A 15,928-nucleotide genomic window follows, 5' to 3' on the forward strand; every position below is an offset into this window, starting at 1 on the left:
GGCCGAGGGCCCGGGCCGCCCTGCCCCGCCGCAGCCCCCGGGCCGGGCGCGGGAGGAGGCACCGCAGGGCCCCTTTCCCCCGGCACTGCCTGCCGCTCGGCCCAGGCCCTGGGCCCAGAGCGAGCACGGACTGGACGTCTGGGGAAAACAACCCCCTCGAGATGGGACTGTCGACATTTCAAGAGGCCGTTCAAGAACGCCAAGTGGGTGGAAAGGGAAGGATGTGGCCCCAGGACTCGTGTCCCAGGCCAGGGAAGGGCCGCGCTGTTAAGCAGCACAGGGGGAGCTTTACCGCGGTCCCACGTTTCAGCTCCTCCGTACTTGGGTCATTTATGAACATTTCATTTATGAATAAAAAATGTCACTTAAGATGGATGAGAAGCTGAGGGAGAAATCTGATTTCTCCAGTAGAAAGAAAGGTCACAATAGGAAAGGAACAGTGCACAACTGTGCAGAATGATGTATAAACTAGAACTCAGCTCATGGCAAAAGATTTGCAACAGACACAAAGTCTAAGGTCTTTTATTGCATTTTATAGATTAAATATATCTTCGGTAGAGTCTCTTTTTTTAAAACACACAAAAGGAAAAAAATACATTCTTCATGTACATATGAAATACTGACCACGTAGCAGGGACCACGTACAGTGCAAAGTATGAACACAGCTACACAGACATCACCACCGCGGATGATTATCAGGCTTTTTCTACAGTAGAATTAGGACCAGTCAACATTTCTGCTTCCAAAGAGACATCCATACCCTTTCCTTCCATGGCATTTTGTGGGATTGTGCAGGAAAGGGTTGTTTCTTGTTTTTTGTTTTATTTTTTCACTTTTTAAAGGTATTATAAAATCCTTGCATTGCATGAAAAATTATCAAACTCCACAAGCTTGACCTCTCTCACATATTCATAATTGCAGTACAATTTTTATTGTGATTGCAGCCCAACTCCAGAAAGGCAGGGAAAACCAGAAATAGATACAACCTGGTAAAGAGAAAGGAATGCATCAGACTGATTGTTGCAGTGTCCAGGAAACATGTACCCACGTGTACACACACATACACACAACATGGACAATAGCAAGGTGTGATTGAGCATCTCCTATTTATTACAAGTTTGGAGTGAGGGCACGGGGTTGCGTGTTTCACTTCGGCAATGAATCTCTACTGTCTCTCAGTATGGGATGTCATTCTGGTAGTACTGGATCATGTCATACGTCCTACTCCTAGAGAAGGAAACCAAAGCCAGAGGTAAGTAAAAGTTTAAAAAAACACTGCACCTATTGTCACAGAAGCAAACATCAAGATCCCACAGAAACAAAACCTGGGTGAAGGAAATTAGCTGCTAATCAAAACTAGCCCTACAGGCTTTGAAGGCATTGTGAAGGCCCAGTTACTGTTTTGAACAGCACAAAACATCCTGCTCTTGTTTAAACTAGGTAGAAAAACCTATTTCCATGCTTCTCAGGGTGGCAACAGCTGCTTGGATCCTGTGTTTGGATAAGCCAGGAGCACCTCACGTTGCACTGGCAGTTTGTTTTAGAAGGAAATACATAATGAACAAAGCAAGATCATCAGGGCCGCATGGAGACAAGATTATGTGGAAATAAAAGTAATCTTAATTAAGGAGAATGCTAATAATGAAAATAAAAGTGCAGGGGAAATAGCAGCATTAATAGCAGCATCTCTGATGAGTGACTGAACAAACAAATCTAAGCCTTGTTACAGATAACTCAATTATCCACAGGCAGAGCTTATTCAGGTCACAGACTTACCATGCCACAGGTAGAGAAGACCAAGCTTATCAGAACTAAGCTGGCTCTGGGCATTCACACAGCAGTGTAACTGCCTTCATAACCTCCAACATCAATCTAAGATTCTAAGTAGATGCACCAGCAGGAACTAGAAAATCCAATTCAGTTCTAGCAGGGCTAGAGGAGATGCAGCATGAAAGAAGGAAAGCTGCTATCCTGCATTATCTAAACATCAACAACTCAAAAATGTTTCGTAGCTGACTGATAAAACTCTACTTTTCAGCTCTGCTCAAAGTTTGATGACCTTCCTTTAAGCTATAGGGAGAAGATATGGACAGATGCCAAACCTGTTGCTGAGGAAACAATTCTGGATGATCTTGATGATGAAAGTTGCAGCCTCCCGTTCAGTCATGTTGGGACTGAACCTGTGTCTGTATGCAGAAAATCACAAAAAGCAAGAGTAAAATTAGTGAGGTTTCCTTTGAGTATGATACAAACGTGTCTCTGCTCAGCCTTAGCCAGCTGTTGGTTTGACTTGCTGCAAGTACCTACTTCTTGTGAGACGACCTCATACAAATTGTGTAATGTTTTAATAACCACTCGCCCTTAGTCTTACACCCTTAGGAGACAGAGGCTGTGAGCTTTTCCTCAGTCTAATGGTAACTGTAGGAACAGCAGACTTCTCTTTCTAGGCAGCCGCTGCTTTTAAAATATCTTTGTACCTAGTAGTGCCCTTGAACTCCAGTCCGTCGTACTTTATGAATCTGTGCTTATCTTTAGGAAGTTGTAGGAAGTTATATGCAGGAAATGCTGAGGTACCTCTGCTCATTGTAGCGCTAACTATGGAGGCATAAGCCTGAAGGGCTATTTGAACTGTCACATTAGAATTTCTATTTGCCGAAGCTCTTGGGTGTTACAACACAGTCCCATTCAGTACTGCATTATTGGTAGACCAAATTTTAAGATGCTGTTCTTCAGAGTCCAACACTGTTTCAGAGGACACAAGACTCTGCAACACATTACCTCTCAATTACAGCAGATCTTTCCTTTACAGTATTATTTTGCTAGTCCTACGAGTTTAAAGATAATCCATGTACTTGCACAGTCTTTAAATAGCTTGAACTTAATTCTACAAAAAGAACTCTGGAATTTCTACTTTCTGAGATACTCTGAACAAAAGTCACCGTTTTTACAACATTAGGACATTTGAGTTATTTCAGTAGCATTACACTTCTACTCACTGCACAAGTTGTGACAGTACACATTCTGTGAAGAACACACAAACATTTTCCAGTTCATACATATGCTGACTTACTTCAACAGCTTGATTGTCTGCCCGCGGAAACAGGGCAGCCCTGTATCCAACATTAATGTAACCAGTGAGACTACAGCATCCATGTAAGGCCTAGAGAAAAAGAGGACAAAAAGGTTACAGCACTCACTTCTGCAGCTTTACCACAGTAGGTAAAGCGGGCAAGCTGAGGAGTTCAACGAGCCGGATCACACCTTTTTCTGTAATTAAACCAACGTATATAATCCTCTTACATTTGCCGGTGGAGCTACACCATTGCTTGCAATCTGTCACTGACTACAAGATACTCAGAATGCTGTAAGATGAACAGTCTCAAGGAGGATTATACAAAGCAATACTTTAGTAAACACCATTTCTTTAGGATCAGAAAGGTGAATCAGTGCATCAAAACACTAACAAAAGGCTGAAAACAGCAATACCACAGTAACAGATTATTTTCTAATTCCTAATAACTCCATGTAATTCTTTGCTACATCAGCCCAGCTTCCCTTCTCCTTCCTCTCCTCCCACTTAGAACATTTATTACCTACCAAGCTATTACTCTACTACTTGGGTGACAATTTTGCCTTGACATAAAACTTTCTCCAGACTGCTCCCCCTCAAGGAACCGAGTTGATCTTGACTCCAAGACAGCCCCTTCTGGGGCTACTAGCTGAAGAAACTTTGATTCTGTAAGATAACATCAATAATACTTTATACTTGTGATAGACTGAGCTTTTATCTAGACTCTACTGTACTGTCCTCCTCCTACCCACATGCAACATTCTCTTCATATAGATTTATTAGTGCTCCTGTGTGTTAAAGCAAACCCTGTTTGCTTGGTGTGGTGGAAGGTAAAGTTGCAGATCTTTCTGTTGACTGGCTGGCAATCACAGCTGAAGAGCTGAGCTACCAAAGCCCCTGCGTATTTTACAACAGAAAATTCTTGCACTTTTTCACATTTCCTACCTAATTAACTCTATCTGAAATGGTGATTAATGTGTTTGTCCTATTTGGGAAAATAAGAAAGATTTTGATTCTCCTGTAGCTTCTTACTGCAAAATTTTAACAGCATACTAAATTGTGTAAAGGAAATGTGTGTAACAACACATTTATAAATTGAATATAAAGAAACGTGTGTGACATCACATTTGTACATTGAATAAAAAAATTTGCCAAATATAACATAAGAACAGAAAAAAACCCCACAAAGTTAGGCTGTAAAACTGCAGGATTATTGAGTTGTTTCAAAGTTTGCAAGACGTACCAGGACAGTCTGACAGGCTCAGACCTCCTACAGACAAATGTTTATTATTATTTATCTTCTCATCTGGTTTTAGGCACGCAAGCACTTCCACACTTTTGAGCAGTTAAGAACACCTTACCTGACTGCCAGATAGCCTCTGACACACATCTCCATAAACCATTTGAACGGAGTTGCCTCCATTTTTCCTCCCATTATCATCACCATCTCATCAGTCAGCTTAATGTCAGGCTCCCAGCCCAGATTTCCACCAGGTGAGCTTTCAAACATGAATCCAAAATCTGTGCACAAAAGATAAGGCGCCTCATAAACTTTGTTGGTTAATTGTGTGCTGTCAAAGCTTACAGAAGAACGGAGAGGTGGATTTCACATATTAATACCTAGTTTTTCTACCAACATTTCAACTCCAACTGGAAAAAAGTTTTGGTAAAGTGTAACATCAACAAAAGAATCATCACCATGACATTAGACTAGACTTAAGAATGATGGCATCAAATTAAAACTCCTCGCTGAAACATCTGTGCAGTTCCAGAAAAGCAAAGCTAAAGCAGAGGTTACAGCTTCACACAGTTATATAAATTTACTTGTCAAATTTAATTCATACTCACACAGTGATGAAAGAAACCCAAAGATATACTTATACACTTACACGTATACATGTGTACGTATGCATGCATAAGTGTGTATATATGCATAATCCATACATATGTGTGTATGGATTCCTGAAGCTGGTAAGGCTTTGCAAAGCTAAATTTACACAGAAGCAGCCAACGTAAATATACATACAATACTGAACAGGCATGAAAATGTCCCATGTATATTTACAAACTGTGAAATCAGTATATAGATTGATCTCAAAAGGGAAATGGCTTACTGTCTTCTATGAGCAATTCTTTACCACAGAAAGAAAAGGTAACTACTGAAATTTGAATGTGAATATGACTGACCAATATGAATGATGTGTCCCTTTTTGTCCAGCATGATGTTGCCATTATGCCTGTCTTTAATCTGGAGCAGAAACAGGAGAAGACTATATGCAGCCATACTGCGGATGAAATTATAGCGAGCCTGTACAAATAAGAAGTTAAAACAAATCAGAAGAGCATAGAGAATTTAATAACTCTCCATCCCACAAACCGATACAGCTGAACGAAGTTTTTTTTATTTTTTCCATTCATGACTAGTTTGAAGCAACGTTCTATGATACTCTCCATACATCTACAGCTGCAATAACTACTTTAGCTAACTCACTCTTAGCTAAAAACGGATTATCAGCATCACAAACCAGACACAGCATTATGGTAGTCACTATCCAATTATTTGTCATTATTTCTTATAGCTAGAATGTCTCTCAGTTGAGATTTTGCTGTGCTTGCCAACTGATACTTTACCTTCTGGAATGCAAGGGTAGACTCATCTCCATATTGCCTTGTAAAGTAATCATACATCCCAAAGTCTGTCTGCCTGCCCAGCTGGTCACGGGATGTGCAGTCAGGAATGCATTCAATAACACCGCACTGAAGGGGAAGAAGAGAAACAGGTCTGTGAAGCACGCTCCCAACATATATTTTGTTCATGGCTTTTGGCAGTTATACAGGTCTCCTGGGAAATGTGGGGAAGCCTATCGATCACTGAATACAGAATTTCTAGTTTATTCATAAAAAAAAGTATATCCAGTTTTTTAGGATTTCCCTGCAACATAAGACGAGCTTTGTGACTTTGCACTGACTTGCACAATGTAGTCCCAAAAAAATCAAACAACAAACATGAATAACCACAGGCAGCAAAATTTCAGAGCCAAAAACTTTAGAAAAGCAGGGAGCAGGAGAGCAAAGACTCTTTTTGTCGCTGGTACTCCAAATATTTGGCATAAGTAATGTGGGCAGTATTTCCTTGCAGTATGGAATTTTTACGTGTGCTGGAAGAGAAAGTCTTTTTTAACTAGGAACTATTTTCTACAGCAGTACAGTTAATTGGCCACTTACCCCAGGAGCTGTGGCCACCACTCTGTATGGAAACACAAAAAGATCCAGGCCTACCAGTTGAAATATGTTCTTGAAGAGATCGATGATTTGTAAAGCTAACATGTCCTGTTATACAAGAAAAAAATTGCAAGAGCATTACAGGGTTTACGGATCATAAGTCAGATTACAAAAATACTCTGAGGAACTCTGAAGTTACCCCAGCAGGTCTGCAGATGTGTGCTTGTGCATGCACTGTGGCTCTGGGGGACATCAAAAAGGGAAAAAATAAATGCTGTTTAAGTGGGCAGCAAGCAACATCGAAGAATTAACTGCTGACCTATGAAGAATAAACTTTTCCATCACTCTCTGATAAGAGGGCTACTAATAACTCCAGGGACAATAGCCAGCATTCCCTTTTAATCAAAACCAATCAAACTTCAAAGTACAAGATATCACATTGGAAACTACTGCTAAGTTACCTATAGTTCAATCAAAAACTAAACTCTGAAAAAGAATTTTATGTCATGGTAAACTGTCTCGAGAGAATGGCCTTTGCTTCCAGACTGGATTTTCTCTAGTGGTACCACACAGTTCTCTCTCTCAGTCCATAACTAGCAGAGAATCTAAAAATTCAAAAAAAAATATTTCTATACTAAAATTATTTTCTTCTTACGTATTGTCATCTACAAATCTGTCTTCTGTAACTGCAAAGCCTCATAGCTTTGTACCTGTCTGCAGTCATCGCCCACTTTAAAGATAGCTGCCTGCCAACAGATTTTCTTACTGTCCACCCCTTCTTCTGCGCTTTCATCTATGGAATCAGAACGACAACGCAGACCTGCAAGAAGAGTACAAAGCAAAACCCAGACACGGACTTTAATTAACAACTTTCTCTGCACTCAAAACCAACATTTCACTTCAGGTGCACTACAGATATTTCTGCCTTGCAAGGTGAATACTATAAGCTAGTTCCCTTTGTCTACTGGAACTAAAACATATCAAAATATTCCTCGTGATTTACCTGATTTATGCCTGAATGGCATTAAGCTATTCAGCTAGAGAATCCCACAAAATTTATTATGAGAAAACACTGCCAAACCCTGGAGTTTATGCTACAGTCTAAAAAACAGGGAAAGGCAATCAATTTATATGTTAGTCTAAAGTAACTGTTAAAACTTCCTCGAGATACTATGTGGTTTGCTTGCTGGGACTTAAAAATAATTGCAAAAAAAATGGATTTAAGTTTTCAGCATTTTCTTCTCTCTTCCTTTGGTCCAGTTTCATTTCTGAGCTGAACCACTGCAGATAAAGTTCAACATGTAAATAATTTTACTGCAGTAGTACAGGTCACTAAAAGCAGGCAATTTTAAAGGAACTGCTGACACATAATTAGTAGTGTCAATGATTAAGACGCAGTTACTAACCTTCTTTTTCAAGCTCACTGACTCCACATCGTTTCACTTTAAATTTGGCCAGGTACGGTGCTTTCGCTGCACTGAATTGTAATAAAAACAAAGATGATGATTAAGTGCAAGTTAGATAAACAAGAATTTCTAGAAAAATAATTGAATATCATTAATTAACTTAATGGGAGAATATAATAAGACTATGGTACCTCTGCATAGGAGTTCCTGATTTGTAATCAATGTCCAGAACAATGGCTTCAGGATTGCTGGGCAAGTAACAGCCTGCAAAATGGAGCAGAGAGCTGAGAACAAATCCACTGGCTAGTGCGACAATGCAAGTTGGAGAATAACCGTGTTAAGTGTCTATAATGTCAGTACCTAGTTTTGAATTAAATAAAATGTTAGAGATAAACTGGAGATTACAGTCTGTGAGCCACAAAGGATGCAGTATCCTTTGCATTAGTAAGGGACTGCCAGAAACTAATACGATATAGCTTTGAACTAATACTGCAGAATCTGTACCACAGAAATGTACAGACAGGACTTCTCTTACGACTATTGTCCCTAATAAGATGTGGCAGCATGGCTCAGTGCACTAAGGAGGGCCCGTAGCAACCAACACATGGTAGAAGAATTGAGACCTGTTAGACAGAGATGAAGAACAGCTTTCATCAAACACCATTTTAAAGAGAAAATTCAGATCAGGAAAATTCAGATCAGGAATATAGTCAAGATTTAAAGGACCTTCAGACAATGACGTTTCAAGGGAAAGCCTGATGGGAGAAGGAGAATTAAATGAACTTGACACATTTAATTCTTGAGATAACATAACTTCTCAAAAGTGCCTCATCTTTTTTAAAAAGAAGGTGGTCCAAAGAAAAAGAGCTTATTTATCATCCATCTTCAGCCGTGCATTTCTACTTTTACCCATGATGTGCGTTATCTGACTTGCTCTTGGGGCAAGTTTTGATGCACCATACAGAAATTATTGGGTGGGTACCAATATTGTTTCAAGAGACAAACAATCCAACTGTAAAAGAGTAACAGCCACCAGCGTCAAAACGGAGCTGCCGCTTGCAGAAAATACAGTACTCATGTTGAATGCAAAAAACCCGCTATATTATATGATTAAATCCCTTCTTACCAGGCTGCACTTTCACCTCAGATAGTGCACTCAAACAAGCTTTTTTTCTTTCATCTCCTTTCGGGAATGGCCTAGAAAGATGAATGATATTTTATTTATCTGCATACTGTGCAGTACTCTACGTACTAGCCACAAATTTGTTTGAAACTTGTACAACCTTCACTGAAAACGTTTCTTCCTGTAATGACAAAGACCTCTTACTGCACCAATTCTAGAGAACTTACAGGCTCGATACCTAACCAGAACATTTTCTGTCTTAGTGAAGGTTATAGTCTTTGCTTTGTAGATTTAACATTGATTTGACACACAAGTCGTTGACAAACCCAAACAGCATAAGAGATGTGAATGAAACATATGAAGTCTCTTCCTTATAAAGAAATTTGAGGATAATTATACCTTTGTAAGCACCCCTATAGTTATAGCAATATAATTTTCCCTCGTGGAACTTATTCTAGAATAAGAACATTGCTAACTAGAAAAGGACAAGCCAGCAAAATGCCTATGCAATTACATGCCTAATTTGTTCACGTACTTAGCATGAATGCAGGTGTCAACTGAATAATTGGTAACATGGTTAACGATTAGTACGTACAATTACCCAATTTGCACAGGCACTTGCATTAACCATCTACTGAAGTCAGTCACACAGTTGCATGCTCACCTGGAGTGGCAGCATGCAACTGAAAGGTATTACTTCTGCTCTAGTTTTAAGAAGTACAGATTACTTAAGCGTTATGTTGCTGCTTCAGATAATGAGATCATCACAGATGATACATTTATTCATTTATGCCATCTACAAAGCAAACAGCATCTCCTCTATGTTGTCTTTACATTGGAGATGCACAAAAACCAGATTCGTTTTAAGGCTAGGGTGCAAAATGCAATACTTGCAAGGCATAATTATTATCAGTTGCTTAATTATGACTTCATACTAACAAACAGTGGACTGATTTCATTCTAAGTATCAAGATATTCAGATCTTAATGCTCCCTTTTAATTCATCCAGTAGGAAGAAAAATGCACATAGACAGCACCTAATATTTGATTGTTTCTGTGTTCTAAGTGTCCTTTAGCCTGATGCCCTTATAACTGGTGGTTTGCAAAGCTTCATTTTAAAGGAGGTATGTTCCAGGAAATACATTTTATATGACTTTCAAATACTTTCATACACCAGAGAACGTTTTAAAAATATGCAATGAAACCACACTTACAGACTTAGTGCTTGTATGCTGAGCTGCTGCCATCCACTGGCAAGCTTTATAAAAGTTAAATTACCTATCTTACTTCTGTCTTTACAGCGAACACTGAGAATCTATCTATGAGCAGGATTTTCAGTTTTAAGAGATCAACAATGCAATGAAAGAACAAGACTTACATATGCAAAAAGAATGATCATCTTTGTATTGCACTGCACAATGAAATCTCTTTGTGAAGAGGAAAAGACAATTTCATGGAGTTTTGGCAGAAGGTAAACCATTTATGCTTGAGTTTTTTTTAGGTTTGTGGTGGTTTTTTGTTTTGTTTCTTCATTTTTAAACTCCAAACAAAATGTTGATAACAAGTCATAATATGCAAAAAGTGACTGTCAATCTGGTAGACCTAAACAGAGAAGTGCTGTTTTTCCTGCCTGAACCAAGCTCCGCTTATTTTCAAGAGAACGTTGGTAGCATATCCAAAAAGCCAAACTCATGACACAAGTGACAACTAGACCAATGGGATTTCAACTAGGATAAGAGGACTGATTGCTTTACCAATTCCATTACTTTTCCATGGAACCTCATTCCACTATTACCAACCACAATGTAGTTGATAAAATCAGATTAAATACTAAATTCAAGTGTATAATCACCTGCTTCCAGAGTAAAAAGTTATAGCTATTTCAGACAGACTGCTAGTGCATAGTTTGAGCGCTGACATCAGTGCAGGTATGAATTATGTCTAAAAGTCAAACTAAAATGAGCCTTTGCATCCTACTAGAACTCTTAAGTTACATTTAAGAAAAAAAAAATCCATTTCTTGTCATGTAAGTAATTAATTCTTTTTTCCTGAAAACACTATCCCAATACGCCTAAAAGCAACTTAGCCTCTTAATCAGGATGCTGATAATTAACATAACAGTGAGCCCCAAAAGACTGACTGCAATTTCTGAAGTGCAATACTTACTTGATAATGGCTGAAACGTTGGTGATTTTATTAAAGAAATCAAATTCCCGTTGGTAGAACTCCTTGGCTGGGCCAGATAATGAGCCAGTTATCTCCTCTACTAGCTGCTCCAGAAGTTCCCCAATGTCAGCTGCATGTGAAAAAAGGAAGGATTTGTGTCAGAAGCTTATTTCAGAAAGCTAAGTGATACGGGCGATGGAATCGGAGACCTTCAGACAGTATGCAGAAAAAGGCACTGACACAAACATTGCCACATCTGTTTTGATGCATTCTGTCAGGTAGAACACTTCTACAGAATGGGCCCTACCTCTACAAATAAAAGAGAAGTTCCTAGCTAAAAGGATTCCTCCTGCCAAGAGAGAAGCAGGAAGGAGATTTAGTCTGAACCGAGACAAGGAAAGGAGTCAAGATAGATTATATTTTAAAGCACTCACGATCTTTTTGGTGTCCTTCTTCATCCAGGTAGATATTAGTTTTCATGTTCCAGATGAATTGGTGAGCCAAGAGCTGGGATTTGGCAGCTGCCCACAGGATGTATTCTCTAACATAACCCATCTGCAACCATATCCAGTCCAGTAAGTTCAAAGATCATTACAACTTTAGCAGACTCAATATTACTGCTTCTAACAGCTATTCTTCAAACTCAAAAAGATTTAACGGATGGAAAGAAGACCTCTGCACTCTCATTCATGTTGCTGAAAAGATCTTTGAAAATGACAGTGTATTTTAACACGTAGCGAATTGACCTAGACTGTTTTCAGCTCTATTACTGACCTATTCCATTATTCCAACCAACATTCTTCCCACTTCTGTGCCATTTTCTATCTGTTCTATTTGGATTTCAAATCTCTTTGAGTTTAGGGCATTTTCTAGTTTGTGTACCAGGCACAGTGGAATAGAGACACCAGTCTTGCCTGGCATCACTAAATGCTCCTGCGATACCAGAAATCTAGACAGCATCATACAGACTACTTGTTTTAGTGGCAAGAACTGCACGTGCTGGCACAGTTCCTCAGAAATTCTAGAAAGTACGAACAAACTTACAAAGGAAGTTTAAGTGTACAAGGGAATCCTACTCATTCCAGAAGTTGCACTCTCTTTCCTCTACTTGCAGCTACTTCTGTAGTCTGTAGAGGTTTGTATGTTTGATATTAACAGACAAGATGTCTGATGTTCATGCTCTGCATTGCAGAGGATACTCATCTATGCAAAGTTCTCAAATAATAACTAAATACAGTCAACCTACGCTACTGGCTGAGGATGTCTTCACCTGAAAATAATAACCACAGTTCACACACCTTGTGGGCGGATAACAATGATTTCACATTTCTGAACTTGGCTGTCAAGTTTTACTTCTGGCTTCTGCAAGATGAAGCCAGGATCCAATTTCATATACATGACTGGGCACAAGACATCCCTAGACGTCTTCTCTGCTTAACTCCACAGCAAACTGATTACGGATAGCAATTTAATTTCATTACTGCTTGACTCATGTAGACCATCAAAAGCTTTATTCAGAGTCCTCAGCTGGGGTTTCACATAACAAAATCTCTTTCCTGACAGATGAGCTACGTAACTTCTGGTTTCTCAAGTTTACCTGTTCATAAAAGAGGTGTATCCAAAGCAAGCCAGCCTCTAGAGACAATACTTTTTCTTCTATGTATTAGATATAGGACAATAACAAGCAGTATTGGTTTAAGCTTAAGTTTTGTCTGATTTGCAGTTTTAAGTGTAAAAGCTGCTTTAAAAACCTGTTTTGTTCATATGCAGCTGTTTCATATCCTCACCTTGTCATACCGAAGTGCCTGCACAATCTGTGGGATGTAGAATAAAATGGCATCCTGAAAGACAGAAGATGGCAGGGTTTTTATTGGTTTTGTGGTTGGAAAGGAAGACGGGTCACATGCACAAAGAAAAGCTCCCTTCAGTTAGCTGATGAACAAAATACCACTGCCTCTTTATTTTAAACTATATACAAGCCACCTCCTCAAATCAAAGTATTTTTCTGTCCAGTTACTCCCTTAAAAAACATCATTAACATTCATGTACTTTACAGTCCTAATACAAGTCTGACAAGTGCTAAAAATCCAGCCTTCTGCTGCTTTAGAAGCGACACCTTTGAGAAGCACAATTTGAGAAGAGCAGTCTGAAGAATTCAGCTTAGGGTGGTTTATGACATAAAACCTGCAAGTACATAAGCCAGTATTATGTGGAACAATCTACTTTAACTTTTCATCCCAATCTATTCACATTCCGCAATGTGATGTGCCTATTTACCATACATGTCTCTCCATGGTGTGACAATGAGGCCTGTGGCCATAATGACTAAGGCCACGACTTCACTTGGAGTGTGAAGGCTGTCTTGGAACTCATCTTACCGGAGGAAAAGATCGCAGGACTTTAACCCCATACTGAGCTGTTAGAGGATGAGGTGGATACATGCTTGAAAAATAGGAAAGGCCCGTTGGTGGATCTGTTGGTGCCCAGCACAGAACATGGCTCAGCTCAGGTGCATCAGCATCGATTGTATGCCAGGTAACCAGGTACTGAAAAAGCAGGTCAGACACGTTAGGAGTTTATAGCACTCAATGTCTGGATAATACATATCAGACAGTAATGCTATAACCGAGTTCCACTAGAACATACACTGTGTTGAGTAAGGACTGTATTTCCCAATATATCTGAACGAAACGGGCACACTGGGGGCCTGTAACAGTATAAACATTCACAAGTACCTTTATTGCTTCAGGAACATCACTAACAGCTCCCGGGTCCAACCGAACCAGACGGGTCACTTCTGTTCCAATAGCTTCAGTGTTCTTAAATCTAAGTATAACCAGGAATACAGTAACATTATTAGAAAATTTTGACAGCCTGTTCTATTTATGTGAAGATGAGGACAGCAAAAGGCAGAAAAGTATATGCTTAATAAACAAATAGTCCAACTATGAAATAATGCACACTGAGGGACCAATATGCTGTCAAAAGAGGATTCAGGAACAACTGGTCCTCATCCAGTGCTTTTGTATAAACCACTAGTATTTTAGCCCACTTTTGGATTCTTGGCTGAAATATACCGTCTGGGATTCCACAGAAACCAGTTTGCAGAACTCTACTTGGCAAAAACTATCACTGTTGTAAGGGGGAAAGAATTTCCTTTCCTTTCCAGAGCCAACTATGCTAATCCTCCTTATTAAAGAGCAAGCCAATATATAGCTATAACACTTCACCCAAAGATACTTTCAGCACTGTTTAAATGATATGCCTGCTAATGGGTTAAATGCTATTTAAAACCAAACATAATTTCTTCTGAACAAAACACCATCTAAGTGTTAGTGAAGAATGGGCGTCAGGAAAGGAAGCTGGACTCCGCTAGAGCCTGAGCCAAATGAGTATATTAAGTAATCTAGTTCTTTTCATTTCAAAGGCCTCAACCAGCTATGAAAGTATGCAAGGGGGCTGTAAACACGAGCAAGTGCCATCAGTACTTACGGTGTAAGTACTCACTCAACTTCTAAGGCAGCAGGAATTACATCAGTTCTTTCTGTTGAAATATCTCACCTGGTAGGCAGCTGTACAGCAAGATGAGGAGAAATGCTCCAAGCCAGATTTACATTATCCTTCCATTGCTTCTCACTAAGACTGATGTACTTAGACCTCCAGTTTGCTACACTGCTTTCTCCAGTCTGATCCAACTCTAGCTCAGGAGAAGACAGTGGATTGTACCATGTGATTAAGCGTTCAATCTCAGTAGCCTGAGGGAAACAGGAAAAAAAACCCCAGTGTTTTCTGGAAGAAGAAAAAACACTTCCAATTTCAAACTTTCGTTTATGTACCCTGCAACAACAACAGGGTCTTAGAAATTCATGCAGTTTCCCCATTCTTCTGATGACCCACCAGCAATGACAGCAGTAATGTTCTTCGTTTCATGTAGTACTTGTGTAGCTGCGTACCTCTGTTAGTCTTCTTAGACATTCCTTGAGAAAAGGATAAAACAAAGGTTTTCAGTGGCTTTTGTTCCGTATGTTAAATGGTGCTTTCAAACTGTCCACAGCTGGCAACATTAACTGAACTGAATAACCAGAGAATACTTGTAAATTTAGATCAGAGCAACTTCCGAAAGTCTGCACTGCAGCTACTTATTGTACAGTTGTTCTCTGAACACATGGAGTACAACAAACCAAAGGGATATCAATTTAGCCATTACTGAGTTCACCTTAGAAACACAACAGCCTACTGAAAAGAAAGAGCACATAGATTACAACTGTACAAAAACACAGCCCATAATCTAATGTCACTCTGCTGCCCCCAAAAGCACTAGGGGCATGTTTGCACAAACAAAACAATTTCCTTACAGGATTTCAATACATCTTGACCTCCAGTCTTATTTCTTCTGCACTACAGAACTGAGCGTTCTATCAAAAAAAACAGGTAATTTCAAAACTTTGCTGCTTGCTATCATTGAGACTTTTTCTGCCCCCTCTCTAAAGTTTGGCACAGGTAATTAAATACCCTGCCAGAAGAACAACAGCCCAATATTAAAGGCAAATATTGACTTTAAGCAATATCCACATATAGAATTATGCTGTGAAGTTGGCTGCAATGAGCTGGTTACAATCTAAAAGATACCTGATTTTTTAGATATGGTTGACATGCCACTGGACAAAGGGTAAGTATTTATCCATCCTTGTGTAGCCTGCTGCCGAGACCCAACGTTGATATCCAGGTTGCTCCTCGTGTCTTGATTATCTAACAACAGAGCACAGATCTGATGTAGAATATAATCAAAGAAACAACAGGCTTTTGAAACAGCACATAAAGGAACTCACCAGGTGGCACGAGTTGGCTGGCTGTCAGATACTTCTTGTCCGAGAACATCGCTGTCCAAAACTTGATCAATATGCTGATATCCTCACGAAGCCGCTTTTCCCCTTGTGTAGG

At 39.5% G+C, this 15,928-nt stretch overlaps 1 protein-coding gene across 1 annotated transcript in view; it reads right to left on the reverse strand.

The window, feature by feature from the left end:
* Positions 1 to 493: 493 nt before the first annotated feature.
* Positions 494 to 15,928, reverse strand: part of PI4KA (phosphatidylinositol 4-kinase, catalytic, alpha) — a 60,580-nt gene continuing 45,145 nt past the window's right edge. Inside the window, exons 36-55 of the mRNA XM_009888153.1 lie at positions 15,817 to 15,928; positions 15,617 to 15,736; positions 14,885 to 14,964; positions 14,549 to 14,742; positions 13,723 to 13,813; positions 13,366 to 13,533; positions 12,775 to 12,828; positions 11,422 to 11,542; positions 10,988 to 11,117; positions 8,825 to 8,895; positions 7,890 to 7,962; positions 7,699 to 7,769; positions 7,003 to 7,112; positions 6,296 to 6,400; positions 5,702 to 5,827; positions 5,258 to 5,378; positions 4,432 to 4,591; positions 3,071 to 3,160; positions 2,103 to 2,186; positions 494 to 1,227 (exon numbers count right to left, since the gene is read on the reverse strand). Coding sequence (XP_009886455.1) covers positions 1,176 to 1,227; positions 2,103 to 2,186; positions 3,071 to 3,160; positions 4,432 to 4,591; positions 5,258 to 5,378; positions 5,702 to 5,827; positions 6,296 to 6,400; positions 7,003 to 7,112; positions 7,699 to 7,769; positions 7,890 to 7,962; positions 8,825 to 8,895; positions 10,988 to 11,117; positions 11,422 to 11,542; positions 12,775 to 12,828; positions 13,366 to 13,533; positions 13,723 to 13,813; positions 14,549 to 14,742; positions 14,885 to 14,964; positions 15,617 to 15,736; positions 15,817 to 15,928 — 2,133 coding nt within the window. The 3' untranslated portion in view covers positions 494 to 1,175. The remainder of the gene's footprint in view (positions 1,228 to 2,102; positions 2,187 to 3,070; positions 3,161 to 4,431; positions 4,592 to 5,257; positions 5,379 to 5,701; positions 5,828 to 6,295; positions 6,401 to 7,002; positions 7,113 to 7,698; positions 7,770 to 7,889; positions 7,963 to 8,824; positions 8,896 to 10,987; positions 11,118 to 11,421; positions 11,543 to 12,774; positions 12,829 to 13,365; positions 13,534 to 13,722; positions 13,814 to 14,548; positions 14,743 to 14,884; positions 14,965 to 15,616; positions 15,737 to 15,816) is intronic.

Source organism: Charadrius vociferus, unplaced genomic scaffold (assembly GCF_000708025.1).
Source record: "Charadrius vociferus isolate BGI_N301 unplaced genomic scaffold, ASM70802v2 scaffold326, whole genome shotgun sequence".
NCBI lineage: Eukaryota > Metazoa > Chordata > Aves > Charadriiformes > Charadriidae > Charadrius > Charadrius vociferus.